The sequence below is a fragment of the Eucyclogobius newberryi genome, unplaced genomic scaffold, assembly GCF_026437365.1.
Source record: "Eucyclogobius newberryi isolate DKJ021-1_F unplaced genomic scaffold, fEucNew1.0.hap1 SCAF_13, whole genome shotgun sequence".
NCBI lineage: Eukaryota > Metazoa > Chordata > Actinopteri > Gobiiformes > Gobiidae > Eucyclogobius > Eucyclogobius newberryi.
In genome coordinates, this window is record NW_027315757.1 from 9,813,991 (window position 1) to 9,828,013 (window position 14,023).

At 37.8% G+C, this 14,023-nt stretch overlaps 1 protein-coding gene across 1 annotated transcript; it reads left to right on the forward strand.

Annotated features, from left to right (window-relative positions):
• The first annotated feature begins 9,975 nt into the window (after positions 1–9,975).
• b9d1 (B9 protein domain 1) lies at positions 9,976–13,209 on the forward strand. Its single transcript, XM_072442105.1, has 7 exons — positions 9,976–10,189; positions 10,307–10,375; positions 11,364–11,472; positions 11,551–11,647; positions 11,817–11,879; positions 12,710–12,777; positions 12,856–13,209. The coding sequence occupies exons 1-7, from the start codon at positions 10,127–10,129 to the stop codon at positions 12,963–12,965; spliced, it is 579 nt and encodes a 192-aa protein (XP_072298206.1). The 5' UTR covers positions 9,976–10,126; the 3' UTR covers positions 12,966–13,209.
• Positions 13,210–14,023: the final 814 nt, after the last annotated feature.

Sequence of the window (14,023 nt, forward strand, 5' to 3'; positions counted from 1 at the left end):
TGTCGAGTAATGTCGAGTAATGCCGAGTAATGCCGAGTAATGCCGAGTAATGATGTCGAGTAATGTCGAGTAATGTCGAGTAATGGTGAGTAATGCCGAGTAATGCCGAGTAATGCCGAGTAATGTCGAGTAATGCCGAGTAATGCCGAGTAATGCCGAGTAATGCCGAGTAATGCCGAGTAATGCCGAGTAATGGTGAGTAATGTCGAGTAATGTCGCGTAATGGTGAGTAATGGTGAGTAAAGGTGAGTAATGCCGAGTAATGTCGCGTAATGGTGAGTAATGGTGAGTAAAGGTGAGTAATGCCGAGTAATGTCGCGTAATGGTGAGGGAAACTGGATTCAGACCCTGTGACTGACGCAAATAATAAAGGCCTTAAAACTGGCAATATTGTAATTTTGCTATATTTAAATCTTCACATTATTCATAGAGTTGCTGAGGAGTCTTTAGAGGTCAGGACAGTGCAGTTGCATATGATTTAGCAGATTTTCACACTGAATTCTCATCCTCCTGTATCCTTTTGAAATGTGTTCAAAGGAGCGAGGATGTGCAGAATGCAGAGGCAGTCTGGTGCATGCCCTCCACACCACTAATCCTTCTGCTCCTTTATGATTGTAGACGACCAATCACAACTCTTGGTGTGTGTGTGTGTGTGTGTGGGGGTGTGTGTGTGTGTGTGTGTGTGACCATATTAAACGTCTTTGTAAGTCCCTGTGATGGTTAAAATTCATACGCTCAAAAAACAGACAACCTAAATCACATTTTTAAATGAATGTACACAGAGTGGCTATAAAGTCTGACGTAATCATACCATCTGCTTCATGTGGGAGTAAAGGCATCACTATGATTGGTTAAAAGCACCTGTCACTCAGTCTGGAAAGTTCCGTCTTAAACAGGCGCTGAATCACTATGACGATTTCACCCAAAAAAAAAAACGTGTCATCACAAACTACTACATTCTGTATTTGATTGTATCTTCTCTGTTTCTAAAACCTCTTTCCTCTTTTTGCACTTACCCTCACCACCTGGCCTCTTGGACCGCAGGGAGCAGGAGGTGGTCAGGCCTGCGGGCAGAACGCTGCTCCGTACAGGGCATCATGTCACTGCTTCCACTCTGTGTAGACAATCTGCTCCTCACATCTGTTTTCTGAACATATGGCGTTTCTGTGGAAGAGTGGAGATGTCAGGTTTACATCAAAGACTAAACTATAATGCACTTTGTAGTAGATCCCAACCTATTTTGTCCAGTGAACTTCCTGTTCTAAAAAAATGCTCCTGGCAGCTGAATGTATTTTGAATTAATATTAGAGTTGTCAGAAAATAGCAAATATATCTTGTAACTGAAACTATTGTCGTATGCCCCCTGCAATGTCCCCGAACCCTGGTTGAGAATCACTCACAGCGCAGTTGGCAAAGAGGATAACTACTTTTTGGTGGCTATAAATGTTGAGTCATGCAAGATTTATATAGAATTCTCTGGCATTGATAAAAATAGCAAATCCTCATTTTGGACATATACTGTAGTGCGCCCTTGGGATTCCAGCGTATACTGTGGAGATAGGAAAATAAACTGACAGAAATATCTTAATACTTTAACCGTTCCCATGAAAAATAAAAATAAATGAAGTCTATACCTTCAGATTTACGCAAACAAGTCCATGTGAAAAGCGCAGGCCGTGAACTTTAGCGGTTATTTAGTAGAGAAGGAGAGAGGATGGGTGTGGGAGGAGATAGACAACTCGAGGGCTCAGAGTGAAGGCTGAAAAAGACACTTTGGGGGAGGATGTTGTTGAAAATGCCTATATGTACCAACTGTCTGGTATCACAGCGCTGGTAACTATGGATTTGTGGCGGCAGAATACACGAGAATGAATGCAAGGAAATGAAAACCGTTCAATATCCTGATGCTATATGAAACGATAATTAATGACATGTTTGCACAAGTGTTTATCACATAAGAAAGGCAGATATTGTGGAGCCAAAGTCCAGTACAAAATTTATGGTTGGCAAACGAGTATTCTCAGGCTACTAGCAACGAGGTCCTGCTCAAAGAAGCACGTAGCTAATTTAGCAGCTAGCGGCTATGTAGCGTGCGAGGACGGATTATAGGAAAGTCAGGCAGTAATCGTCACAACTGTCAGTGTTGGTGCTTTTTTTCATATTTTGCTTTATGGAATTTCAAACTAATAAATTAGCAGGATGATTTTTCAACATGATGCAAACAGTTGTTATAGTGACAATTGAAAGTTTCTGCTATTTTTTTTTTATTAAAAAACAGAACAACAACAACAACAAAGAAATACACTAAAAGCACACAAAAAACACTAAAAGCACACAAAAAAACACTAAATCACACCAAAAAAAAAACATAAAGGACAAGCTGGCCCAAGGATTTTATTTGAATTTTTGCTATTTTTATTATTATCATTTTATTTTTTTAACATAGAACAAAAAACAGAGCAACAACACAACAACAGCAGATAAAACAAAATAAATCTGCCAATAAATAAAGCACTTATTTTGTTAAGGATGGGTTTACCCTTAAACAACGCCTCTCCCCGACTTACCTGTCCTGATGTCTGACAGAAATATTATGCAATGGGTCTTTAAATATGAGTGAATGGGTAGGGCTTCGGGGTGCATAGTCAATCTAGCGTAATAATGTTCGTTTTGAGGTCCAATTGTGCTTCATTTAGCTGAAAGACATCTAAATGACCCTCGGAAATGGCATGGATAACTTGTGAAATGCTGCAGGTTGCTGCCATCGCTCCGCGCATCATCGCTGTGTCCCCTAACGCCCAGCTGTCCCATTAGCGCTGCAGGCCTTTTCAGTTTGACTCACCTGTGTGTTAGCTCCCACAGTGCAGCATACATACAGGACCACTTCACACCCTTCACAATGATGAGCTGAGAAAGAGACAGGGATATCAGGGTTTACAGTATACAGTGTTAACGCATCTCTGACGTGAAGTTACAGTATTGTGTGCCCACCGTGAATGTAAACCTCATTATTTTGTGACATAAACAATTAAAACTACTAAGGTTTTGCAATGGTTTGTTATATTAGTCATTTCTATTTATGTAATATCCTGTTAAAGAGTTAAGAGTTCTGTCTTTGGGCTGGGGAAATGAAAGAATAAGGAATTAGATGAACAGGCATATTATTATACTCCATAGCCGCAACACTTTTGTCGTTTTAGATTCATAAACGCATTACTATAATATAAATGTATAGTGTAACGGCAATCAAATCAAAAAAGCAATTGGAATGGACGCAAATGGCAAATCGCAAAGGCCATAATTTCTTCCACAAAATCTAAATATTCGGTTTATTCTGAATTAAAAAAAAAAAGCTCATTCCATAGTTTAAAGCTGTACAAACATGTTCTGAAATACATATTATTGATTGTTTTTTTAGTTTGTCACTTCATAGGCATATTTCAGTCTTTTTGTCAATTCTCCTGGGCGTGTTTGAATGTAAAAATTTAACAAAATCCAATCATTAAAACATAAAACCAAACCAATCATTTCCCCGTATCTCCCTTATACATTTAGCGTTGTCTTATTGTTCCTGGTCATATCACGCCTGCAGCTCTTTTATAACCGTTCTATTTTACATTTCTCTTCCTCATCGTGCCTGGGAGTCTGCGTTTGGCCCGTGCGCCGGGTTAACCGCTGGGAGCTTCCTCGCTCGGGCGGAGTCGATGAACCGGCAGTCACAGGCTATTACTCACATGCCCCACAAGACATTAACCTCCATCAGCATCTTTTACTTTCTACAAGTCTGTTTCAAAAATGATCATCACTCATTTGATTATGCTGGTCGGTATATTATTTAGTGATTTTTTGAGATTTATGTACTTCTTTTCACTTCAATATTTCAACATATGTCATCGTGAAGGGCAATCGAGAAGGGAATTACTCAAAATTGCTACAACCTCAAGACCTGCGATACAGAATAGACCATTATAAGGAACTATATGTGATTTAATGCTGCAGTGACCTTAAGGAGGCGGTCCTGGTTCTCTATAGCGTGCATAAATTAAAAAAATACTACATGTTGTTTATTGTAAACTACAACATTGATCAAAAACGGCTTAGTAATAGAAACAATGACTTCCTGTTCAAAACTGCAGAACTGATAAGCCCCGCTTCAGAGTGTCATTGACATATTTTTAATGTTGAAAAGTGTCTACATGACATTTCAGTATCACTCGGAGCCTTCATTTGTCAAACAATTACAGCTGAATACAGGGATGTGGTCGGGGATAGGGGGCAGGTGAAAACAGTAATTTCCTCAATAACTCAAAAATGTAGGAATCATATAGGAATTGAGAAAAAAAAGTTCTATTTTGATTCATATTACGCTAAATAAACTCATTCAAGTTGATTCAGCGTAATATGTCCCCTTTAACATCTATGTGGCACATCCTCTGATGCAGGAGTCACTACATGTTTGTCTCAGGGGAGGTGTTATTGCTTTGCATTAAAAGTATGGCATTAAAGTTGTATAGCTCCATGGCAAGCCGGCGTCATAAGGACAAGTATCAGGTCAGATCTGTAGAGGTTTCACCACTCACTGGATAATGCATGTTTTGGAGCAATACAAACTGAATAGATGCCTGAGAGAGATATAGGAATAATACTTATTATACCAGCAGGTGGTAGGCATTCTACCCGGAATGTTACATAGTGCACCGTTATCAATTTGTTTATTCTGAATCTCGTCTCTCTTGAGACTCCTGTGGTGTGAAGAGTCCTGCAGACGCCGGCGGCAGTGTGCGCTCAGCTCCGTCTCCTTCACACTGAAGGAGACTGACAGACAAGTCCCTCACTACCTCCTCCATCCGACTCTACCATGGATTAACATGCATTTAAGACAAGAAGAAGAAAGGAACGTGGATAAGCTCATCAGAAGCTTTGAACAGCTGATCATCTCTGAGCCAGAGCCAGAGGAGAGCTCCGTGAGACTGAAGCTCACAGCTTCTTCTAGAACTTCACCCAGGGAAGGGCAACAATGTCCTATTACAGCTGTTTAAGCTGTGGATTCTTCTACTGGAGAGTGACAGAGTCTGCAGAGAGGACAGAGGACAGACCTGTGCTTCAGCAGAAGATACAGACAAACCAAAGACTCCAGAACATCCAGACATGTTACACATCGCTCAAAGTTTTAACAGGTTTATACTTTTTATCAACACGGAATTATTAGCAGAGCACGAGGAGAAAGCAGAGGGCTGGAGCTCCACTCTGTCTGACAGGAACAAATTGGACAAACTTTAACAAAACTATTAGTGAATAATGTGCTATTTCTCAGAGAAATCTCAAAATCAGACTCACTCATCAAAAAATTTCTCAGATGACATGAAATGACATCTGATTCTCTCAGAAGATCCCGGGTAAGACCACAGAGCACCTGAAACAAGTCAGATACTTCTGGATTCAGGATGTTTCTCAGGTTATAGCCCAATCCCAGAGTGTGAAGTGTATTGCTAATGTAGAAAAGATTAAGTTGTAGTCATCTGGAAACGTTTTGACTCTCATCCAAGAGTCATTCTCAATCTGCGAATTTAGTATTGCCAAAGGACACGACACCAGGACACGCTCAGACGAGGTTTGAGCCACATACCATGTGGTTCAGAAACTGCTTATCTCACTACTACCACAGACTTTAGATCTAAACAACATTTAAATTGGGGCTGGGCATTATATTGAAATAGTTTGTGTACAGCAGTATAGAATATATATTTGATGATAAGCTGTTGTCCCCGGTCTCAGGAGAAATCGTGTGCGTATGTGTGCGTGTGCGCGTGCGCGTGTGTGTGTGTGTGTGTGTGTGTGTGTGTGTGTGTGTGTGTGTGTGTGTGCGTGTGAACTGTCACACACTGTCTGCATCAAAATGCCCATTGTTTTCAGCACCTTCTCCTGCCCCATCACTGGACCTTATGGGGACTTCCTTCTGTCTTCAGAGAGACAGGAAGTGGACTGGGAGGTGGAGCTGGCGTTTGTGATCGGATGAAAAAGGAAAACACATTAAGGAGGAGGACGCACTCTCATACTGTACAGTACTGGGTTCACTGTAGGCAACGACGTCAGCGCCTGTGATTGGCAAATGAAGCGGAATGGAAAGTAGTGGCTTCTGGGAAAAACCATTGGTCCTGCCTCATCCACTGATGCTGTTACAGATCCTCGTGAACTGGGCGTCTTCTGGCTGGGTAATTCATGGAGACACAGTCCAGCACGGAGCAGATGATCTTAGGCATAGATAAACTGGTTGCCTGGTTCTCAAGGTCCATGATTTTAGCTCCTGGAGATGTTTTCTTCACTTTAGGAGATGTCGGAGCAGCTGGGTTCAAGAATCATCTTTAGATCTTTAAAAAATCTTTAAAAAATCAAAATCTTTAAAAAAAACAGTTGATGTGATATTTTTGTACCTTCAAATTTGTCTTCATTAAATCTCATTATAACAAAATACCCGGCGCTCCATCCCCAGTACAAACAGTGAGATCAGCAGGGAAAGGTGCTATAATGAAGCTACAGAATGTACATTTGAAACAGTCCTAAAGGGCTGACAAAGGCAAATATTTAGTTTGGACTACATGACAAGGAAATGGGATTTGAATCTTTATTTAAACCTTTTAAGTGCAAATACAGCACTGCTCAAAATGTGACTCCGCTGCTCTTTTGTGGTTTAGAGAAACAGAACAGTGGATCTCAAATAATCATTCATATTTTTACAGCACTTTATTAGCAGAACACTCGACAGTAACTGAGTTTATATTCATTGCTTTCAGACCGTGCTAGAAGTGGCCCGATCTGCATTTTTGAGCCTGATCACTTTGACCTCGATATAGTAATGTCATTTATTCTATTATTAACAAATATTAAGCTATGGTCATTATATGAAGTTCTGCCAAAACATTTTATAGGATTAAGGCAATTTTAGCCAATAATGTTCCTCTGCCCTTATGGATTTATTTGAACCCTTTTTTCAGGTCAGTTTGAGGAAGGAAAGAACAAATAGTGCCACCATTTTCACTTTCCATACGCAGCCATTTACTGTAATCGCAGCCTCAAAGAGCAAATTGTCTCTGTGGCTCTGTTTATACTTATTTTCATATATATTGTACTATTTCATCTCCGGTAAATCTCCAGCGTGTACTTCCCTGTGAACGAGTGAATTCTGTGGATGCAGTGGAAAACTATTGGGCACGGCCAGAGCGTGGGTCTCCTGCTCTAGCGTTATATATGTCTGACAAATGTACCTGATATTCTCTCCATTATCGCTTTAGCTCCTCCGTGTTGTGGTCTCAGGAGGGTGCGAGCGGGAGCAGGTGGATACAGCACACACTTAAAGGAACGCATGAAGAGCACAGTTTAACCAGGAGGACTTGTTATAGAGCTTCAGTTTGGGCCCTACAAATACAGAGAGAACAGTTTTGCTTTGATGTTATGTTGTGGGGACTGTGCGTGTTGATTCTGAGCTCTGAGTGTGTCCACTTGTCCGCCATTGGTTACTGCGGATGCTAATCTCTAATACAAAACAACAAAAAGAGTGTTAAAGAGTGTTATTATATAGAAGATAATCTATTAAGAAATTAAATTAAAGGTGCACTATGTAAATTTTCTGGTGGAGGGCCTGTCATCTGCTTGTCTCCACGGAAATGATTGTATTTCTTTGCCCGGAATGTTCCACAGTATAGCATTATCAATCTGCATGAAGACAAGCAGGACAAGATCTGTGGAGAGGCGACCTGCTCAAAGCAACAATGCATCATTTATACGTTTATTGTTGTTGTATTTTTAGCAATAAAGAAAACTCAAATTGAATAATGCAAATACATGTTAGAGGTAATATTGTGGAACATTCCGGGCAACAGAAAAGTTACATAATAAACTTTTAACCATCCCAAATCACTGATATTTTCAGATTGTAGAATGGAATTTTCCTGTATCTTGTATTTGTTTAAGCATTTTAATTAGACTTGCCCTGCGACGAGTTGGCCATTGTTCAGGGTGTACCCCGCCTAAGGCCCAAAGTCACTGGGATAGGCTCCAGTCACCCGTGACCCATAAAGGGATAAAGAGGTAGAAAATGAATTAATGAATTAGACTTTTAGAAGATCCATCATACTCCTTAATAAGTGTAACCAAAATATGTACGCATAACCATCCCAGAGATCGTCACGTTATCCCGGCGGACATGCTCATTTTTCCCCTCCATCCCTTTTAGGGAAATGGGAGGTTTTGTCAATAGGAGTTTTTGTTTATAAGAGTTCTTCTATTGAGAGTGTTTTTTAAACTTCCTATATTCTGTGATCTGTCCTTTTCCTCTGTATCTGCTGCGTTGTATCAATGAAATTTCCCCATGTGTGGACAATAAAGGATTATCTTATCTTATCTTATAAATAAGTACATACCTTGTAATAACATACTAGAACTTACCGTTTGCAGGAACATATCACGAACTGACCCAATTGGGACCGGCCCCTCCGCGGCGAGTTGAAATTTGGCAGATAGTCCCACTCTAAATCAGGCGTTTGGCACGAGCTGCAGGACTGTGGAGATGGAGGGAGAACAAAGTCACGCTCGCGGAGATGAAGACCACTCTGAGGTGGGGACAGGAGGAGAAACACCGTGCGGCAACAACGGCCTGGAACACAAGCATGGACAGGAGGTAAAAGCAAATGAAAGACAAATTTGGACAGGTGGACAAATATAAACACATGAAGAGGGATGAGAAACTAAGAAGAAGTGATTAGGGAACAAAGAGAGTCAACTCAAAATGTCTGTAAAAAAACAACATGATTTTCCTCACTATTTTTTAGTAAAGCGTTTGTTTATTGAGTCACTATTTGTTCTTCTAGTTTTCTCGTAAACTGAAAAATACAGTTAAACCTGCTATTCAACTCTTAAATAATAAGGAGTTATGAAGTATTTGTAGTATTCACATAAACATTCTGCTTCTTACTTCATAGCGATTGGTAAAACCCACATGTCATTTACTGTAAACACACTAAAACGTATGTGGAATTCTTACTAAAATTGTACGTACGGACGAAACACAAACTTATTCGAACTTGCAAACTTCATTTAGCCATGTCAAGTTTTCTTTTTACAGATCACAAACTCGACGTGGAAACTCACATACGCAACATTTTTGTTCGTACGCATGCTTTGTAAATGAGACGCCAGATCTGTGGAAGGCGCAGTCAGAATGCTTCTAAGTAACTAATAAAAATGTAAGTAAGTATGTAAGCTTTATTTATACAGTACCATTTTATAATGTGCAACAAGAACACATTACAAACAACACAAAAGCTGCTCGAAATAGAAGAGGCTTTACCTGTCAGACCAGCAGGGTGCAGACATGTACCAGAGAAAAAGTGACATAGTGCATCTTTAAATATGGGGTGATAATCAGCTTATCTTTGAACAAATAAGGCCTACTTAAGTTTAAAGTTTAAGTACAGCCAAATACAAAACACCAGAATGCTACATAAAAAGTAAACTGAGGAAAATTTTAACATTGAACAAGTTTAACATTGTTTAATCTGTTTTTTTCACTTTGAGGCAACTTCTGTTCTGATTTTGGAAGTTGAATATTACTGAATTGAATATTTAAAATGTATTATATGCTGAGATAAACGAAAAAACAATGTGCTATGCTAACATTTACCACGAGGAAATACAAATACACTTTCCAAAACGGTATAAACAGGGGCTCTTTTTCAAAATGAGGACACAATTCAAACAGAAATGAAAAAAATGCATCACCAAAACTTACCTTGCAATTACAGGTTCAATATATTTATGTACATTCCGTAAAAAACGATTTACTGTTGATTTTGTTCGACTATTTCACGTTAGTAAATGTGTCCAGTCGTCGTGTGTTATCGCTTACCGCCCTCTTGTGGATACTCAAAGTATTGCATCTCTCCCACTCGCAGTTTGTGTGTGGTTTGATCTTCACAGGGACCCGTAGAAGAGGCAAGGGTCGCCCGTAGCAACAGAAACGCGCTGCTTGTTTAGCGGATTCAGCGTTTTCAAACTATATCAAGCTAACCGGGCGGATTAAATGGTCAAACTCAAGTCCCTGGAGTTTTTTGTCTTTTGAGTTTGACTCGGGATGGCCGCGGTGAACCCGTCCGTGTTCCTGCTCACGGTGAACGGACAGATCGAAGGAGCAAATGTGGGTAAACAGTTAGCTAGATTAGCCTAGCACCATCTGCACCATTCAGCTAACCTTTCTTCTGGTTTGATTCATTTACTTTTTTGAGTATTGCCTTAACATTTAGTTGCCCTCCAGTTTCCAGAATATGACAACTTGTACTGCAAATACTGTTACGTTTACGGACACGACTGGAACACAACCTCGGTGAGTAACGTTAGCTAACTTTATGTTTATTATACATCATATTTTAGTTGCTTTAAATTGGGATTGGTTCAAGCTTAATCCAGTAAAGCTAATATGCAGATTATATGGCGTGGTTTGATTAAAAAAAACAAAAAAAAGAGACCTTGTCAATATTATTATATTAATATTGTTAGCATTAGTTATTTGATATTCTGTTATTATTTGTGTTTCTCATTAGTGGTGGAGACTACAACGCCCCTCATAGTCTAAATTTTACTACTTTAGCAACTAACAAGATATTGTGTGTCACTTGTTGCATTATCGTAAATATGTAAAAGTACCTTTATTTAATCTTGAATTAGTACATTTTTATTTGAAGAGGCAATAACAACATGTTACGCCCAAAAATGGTATATAGAATTATTATGACTACATAAATAAGGACTTCCTGTGCCATAGTAATCTCAGTATATATTCATATTTATGGTTTATTATTGTTATTAATCTATTATAATGATTAGGACTGTTGGCCTTTAGGCCCTTAATCGGTTGATGGTGTCTTAAAATTAGTCGACTAATAATTTTACTGGGATTAGTTGGATTTGGGTAACGTGTGAGGTTTTTCTTTATCTAAATACATTGTTTACTTGTACTTTTCCATATAAATCTATATTTTTACATGAAATCCTATGAGCTTGTGAGTGCAGTTTGTGTAAAAATACATTGGGCCAGCTACTTGGTTAGTTACGAGATCCTGTGCCAGTTTTCCACCTCGTCCCTTTTAGTCGTCTAATCAATGGACAGGGAATGTCATTAATCAACTACAGCACTAATAATGACCAGTTTATTTTTGTCCATTTGAAAAGACCTTTTATTGATTCACGAATTGATTAATTCACTATAACTGTAACTCAAACCTTGTAATTCGAGATTTTTTCCCCTCTATCTCAGTTGGTTACAAAATCGTTAAAACACAGCAGGCCTTTTTACATTTAGTTTTTCTTTCTAGGGGCTGGAGGAGGGCATCACACAAATCACCTGCAAAGGATCCCTGTCCAATCATTTAATATGGAACTTTCCACTGGAGACAACTTTTAAAAGTACAAGCCCGAGCGGATGTAAGTGTCACCTTCACGTTTACCAGGTTAACGGTGCCTTTTTAATTCATCATTTAATATATTAATTTTCTTTTTCAGGGCCTCAGCTGGTTGTGAGCGTGTACGGCCCTGATGTGTTTGGTAATGATGTGGTCAGGGGTTATGGAGCGACACATATTCCCATCACACCTGGACAGTAAGTCTTTCTAAATGTCTAAATCAGGATCAAAACAAGGCTCAACTTTGTATTTTACACAACTACACGTTTTGACTGTCTGTGTTTAATTATATTTCTCTTTTTGTTTCTAATATACTGTACATTCCTAATACACATATAGTATTTGAATCATTTATCTTCTTTTCAGGCATTCAAGAACCATTCCTATGTTTGTTCCTGAACCCACGTGGAGACTTCAGAAGTTTACAAGGTTCCATTAAATCTAGTAGATTAAATTAAGCGTCCAAAAACAGTGAGTGCGACGTAATTATGTTTTATTTGTTTTTACTTAACATAAGTGTAATAATTAAATATTAAAGAAGATGCATTCTTATAGTTTCATAATATTTAAATAAGCCAAGTGTTACTGAGTTCACGATTAACCACAAAACTTTATACAGTTGTAGATTTTATTTTTTCTTATTTCTTTATATTAATACATGACATTGTCCAATTCTAGAAAACAAACATAACCTGATTTATGAAAAGTAAATGCATTCTCTGGTAACTATGGATGTTACAATATCAAATTTTAGTCTAGTTATTATTGTGAGAGAAAAAACATTGCAATTTAAGCATTATTCATGATTATTAACATCACGGCCAAAAAAAAACAATTAAATCCCAAATTGTCTTCCCTTCTTGTTTTCTTAACACATTAACCATTCCTCAATACGTGACGCTTTATGTAATCAAACTTTCTGAATCATCAATTTCAGATAAACGTACTTTAAATTTAGGTTTATGTTTTTGAGAAAAATGTGAACAGAAAGGATTTCATTGTGTTTCTAAAATTGTCACAATTCTCTTAATTGATCTTTAAAAAAAAATAAAAAATTACTTAAAGAATTGTAATTTTTAAATACAAATAGAATTTTCATTTTTTTTTAACTAAATTTTTCGCCCCAAATTGTCACGATTATCTTTTTTTTTGGTCTTAACGATTAAATTGTGAACTAAATAATCACGATTATCAATTAACCTAATAATCTTGACATCCGTAGAGGTAACACTGATTGACAAATATCTTTCTCTTTATAGCTGGTTGTTAGGGCGACGACCGGAGTACACGGACCCTAAAGTTGTGGCCCAGGGGGAAGGCAGAGGAGGTGAGACTTTCTGCACATAAATAATACTTACCTGTTTCAAAGATGAATCTAAATTTCCCTCTTTTGAATTGTTTTCAGTAACGCGTGTCCGATCCCAAGGTTTTGTCACGGCGTCCTTCCACATAATGACCAAAGATATGAAGAAACTTGGGTACGACACGGGGACTTCCTCCACGCAGCCGGACTGATTTCAATTTCACAATATTTGTTTTAAAAGTGCATTCTTCTTTTTACTTCCTGGCTATTTTATGAATTCTAATATTGCAATAAGTGCTATCTGCAACCTTTGTTTGTATTTTTACCGTGTAGAATCTGTTCTTTTTGTATATGTCCTTCCTTTTTTAACTTTTTATGACTTTTATATTAAACTTACTTGAACTGGTCACAATTGTATCATTTTGTGTTTTTCTTGGCTTCACGAGATGATGAAATGATGGAAACCAATAGGAAGAGAAATAATTTTAACTTAGTTTTTTTGACAAATGATAAATCTTTCCAGAGCTTAAGGATTCATGTAATATTATTATGTGAATGCTTGAGTATAGTGGTAGTAATAATAGTATAATCAACTAGTAATGCTTTTTCTTATAATTTTGGCTGTGCAATTAAATGTTAAAGATGTTGTTAAAGAAAGTTGAATAATATATTGTATATTACATCTAATTTAATCCGTTTCTGTTGATTTGCCCTGTGTGAAAATAATTGGGATTTTAATTAAGAGTAAATATGAATGTTAAATTATGACTTTGTTTGGTGAGATAGAACCTGTTTAATTACAGTTTTACATCAGTCAAGTGGCAGTTTGTAACAGACGCATGTTTTTCTGACATTTAAATCATTTAACAACCTTATGTAATTGATATCGATTTTTGCCCCTTGTTTACAGCATGGTTGCTAGGAAATACCTCTACCAACAGTAACCAGAAAGTAACATTATAAACGTAGCCAAAATTGTCAAACAGGGGGAAACTAAAGGCAATTTTGTTTGTAAAATCTTCAATATAATCATGTTCACTACATTTCAGTGTCATGTCTCATGGAAGTGTAATAAGTTGGGCTGCAGTTCACAAAAGGCAATCAAAATCGATGAAGTATCTCCACGTATATTACAAAAACTGCACTCAATTGAAGAGTTTATTCAAAAAACCAAGCAATTAACAGTGTATTTTTTTTATTTTAGAGAAGATTAAACTCATGATTCACTCCAAAATCTTCAGTTAACTCATTCCCTATCTTCTCCTTTTTG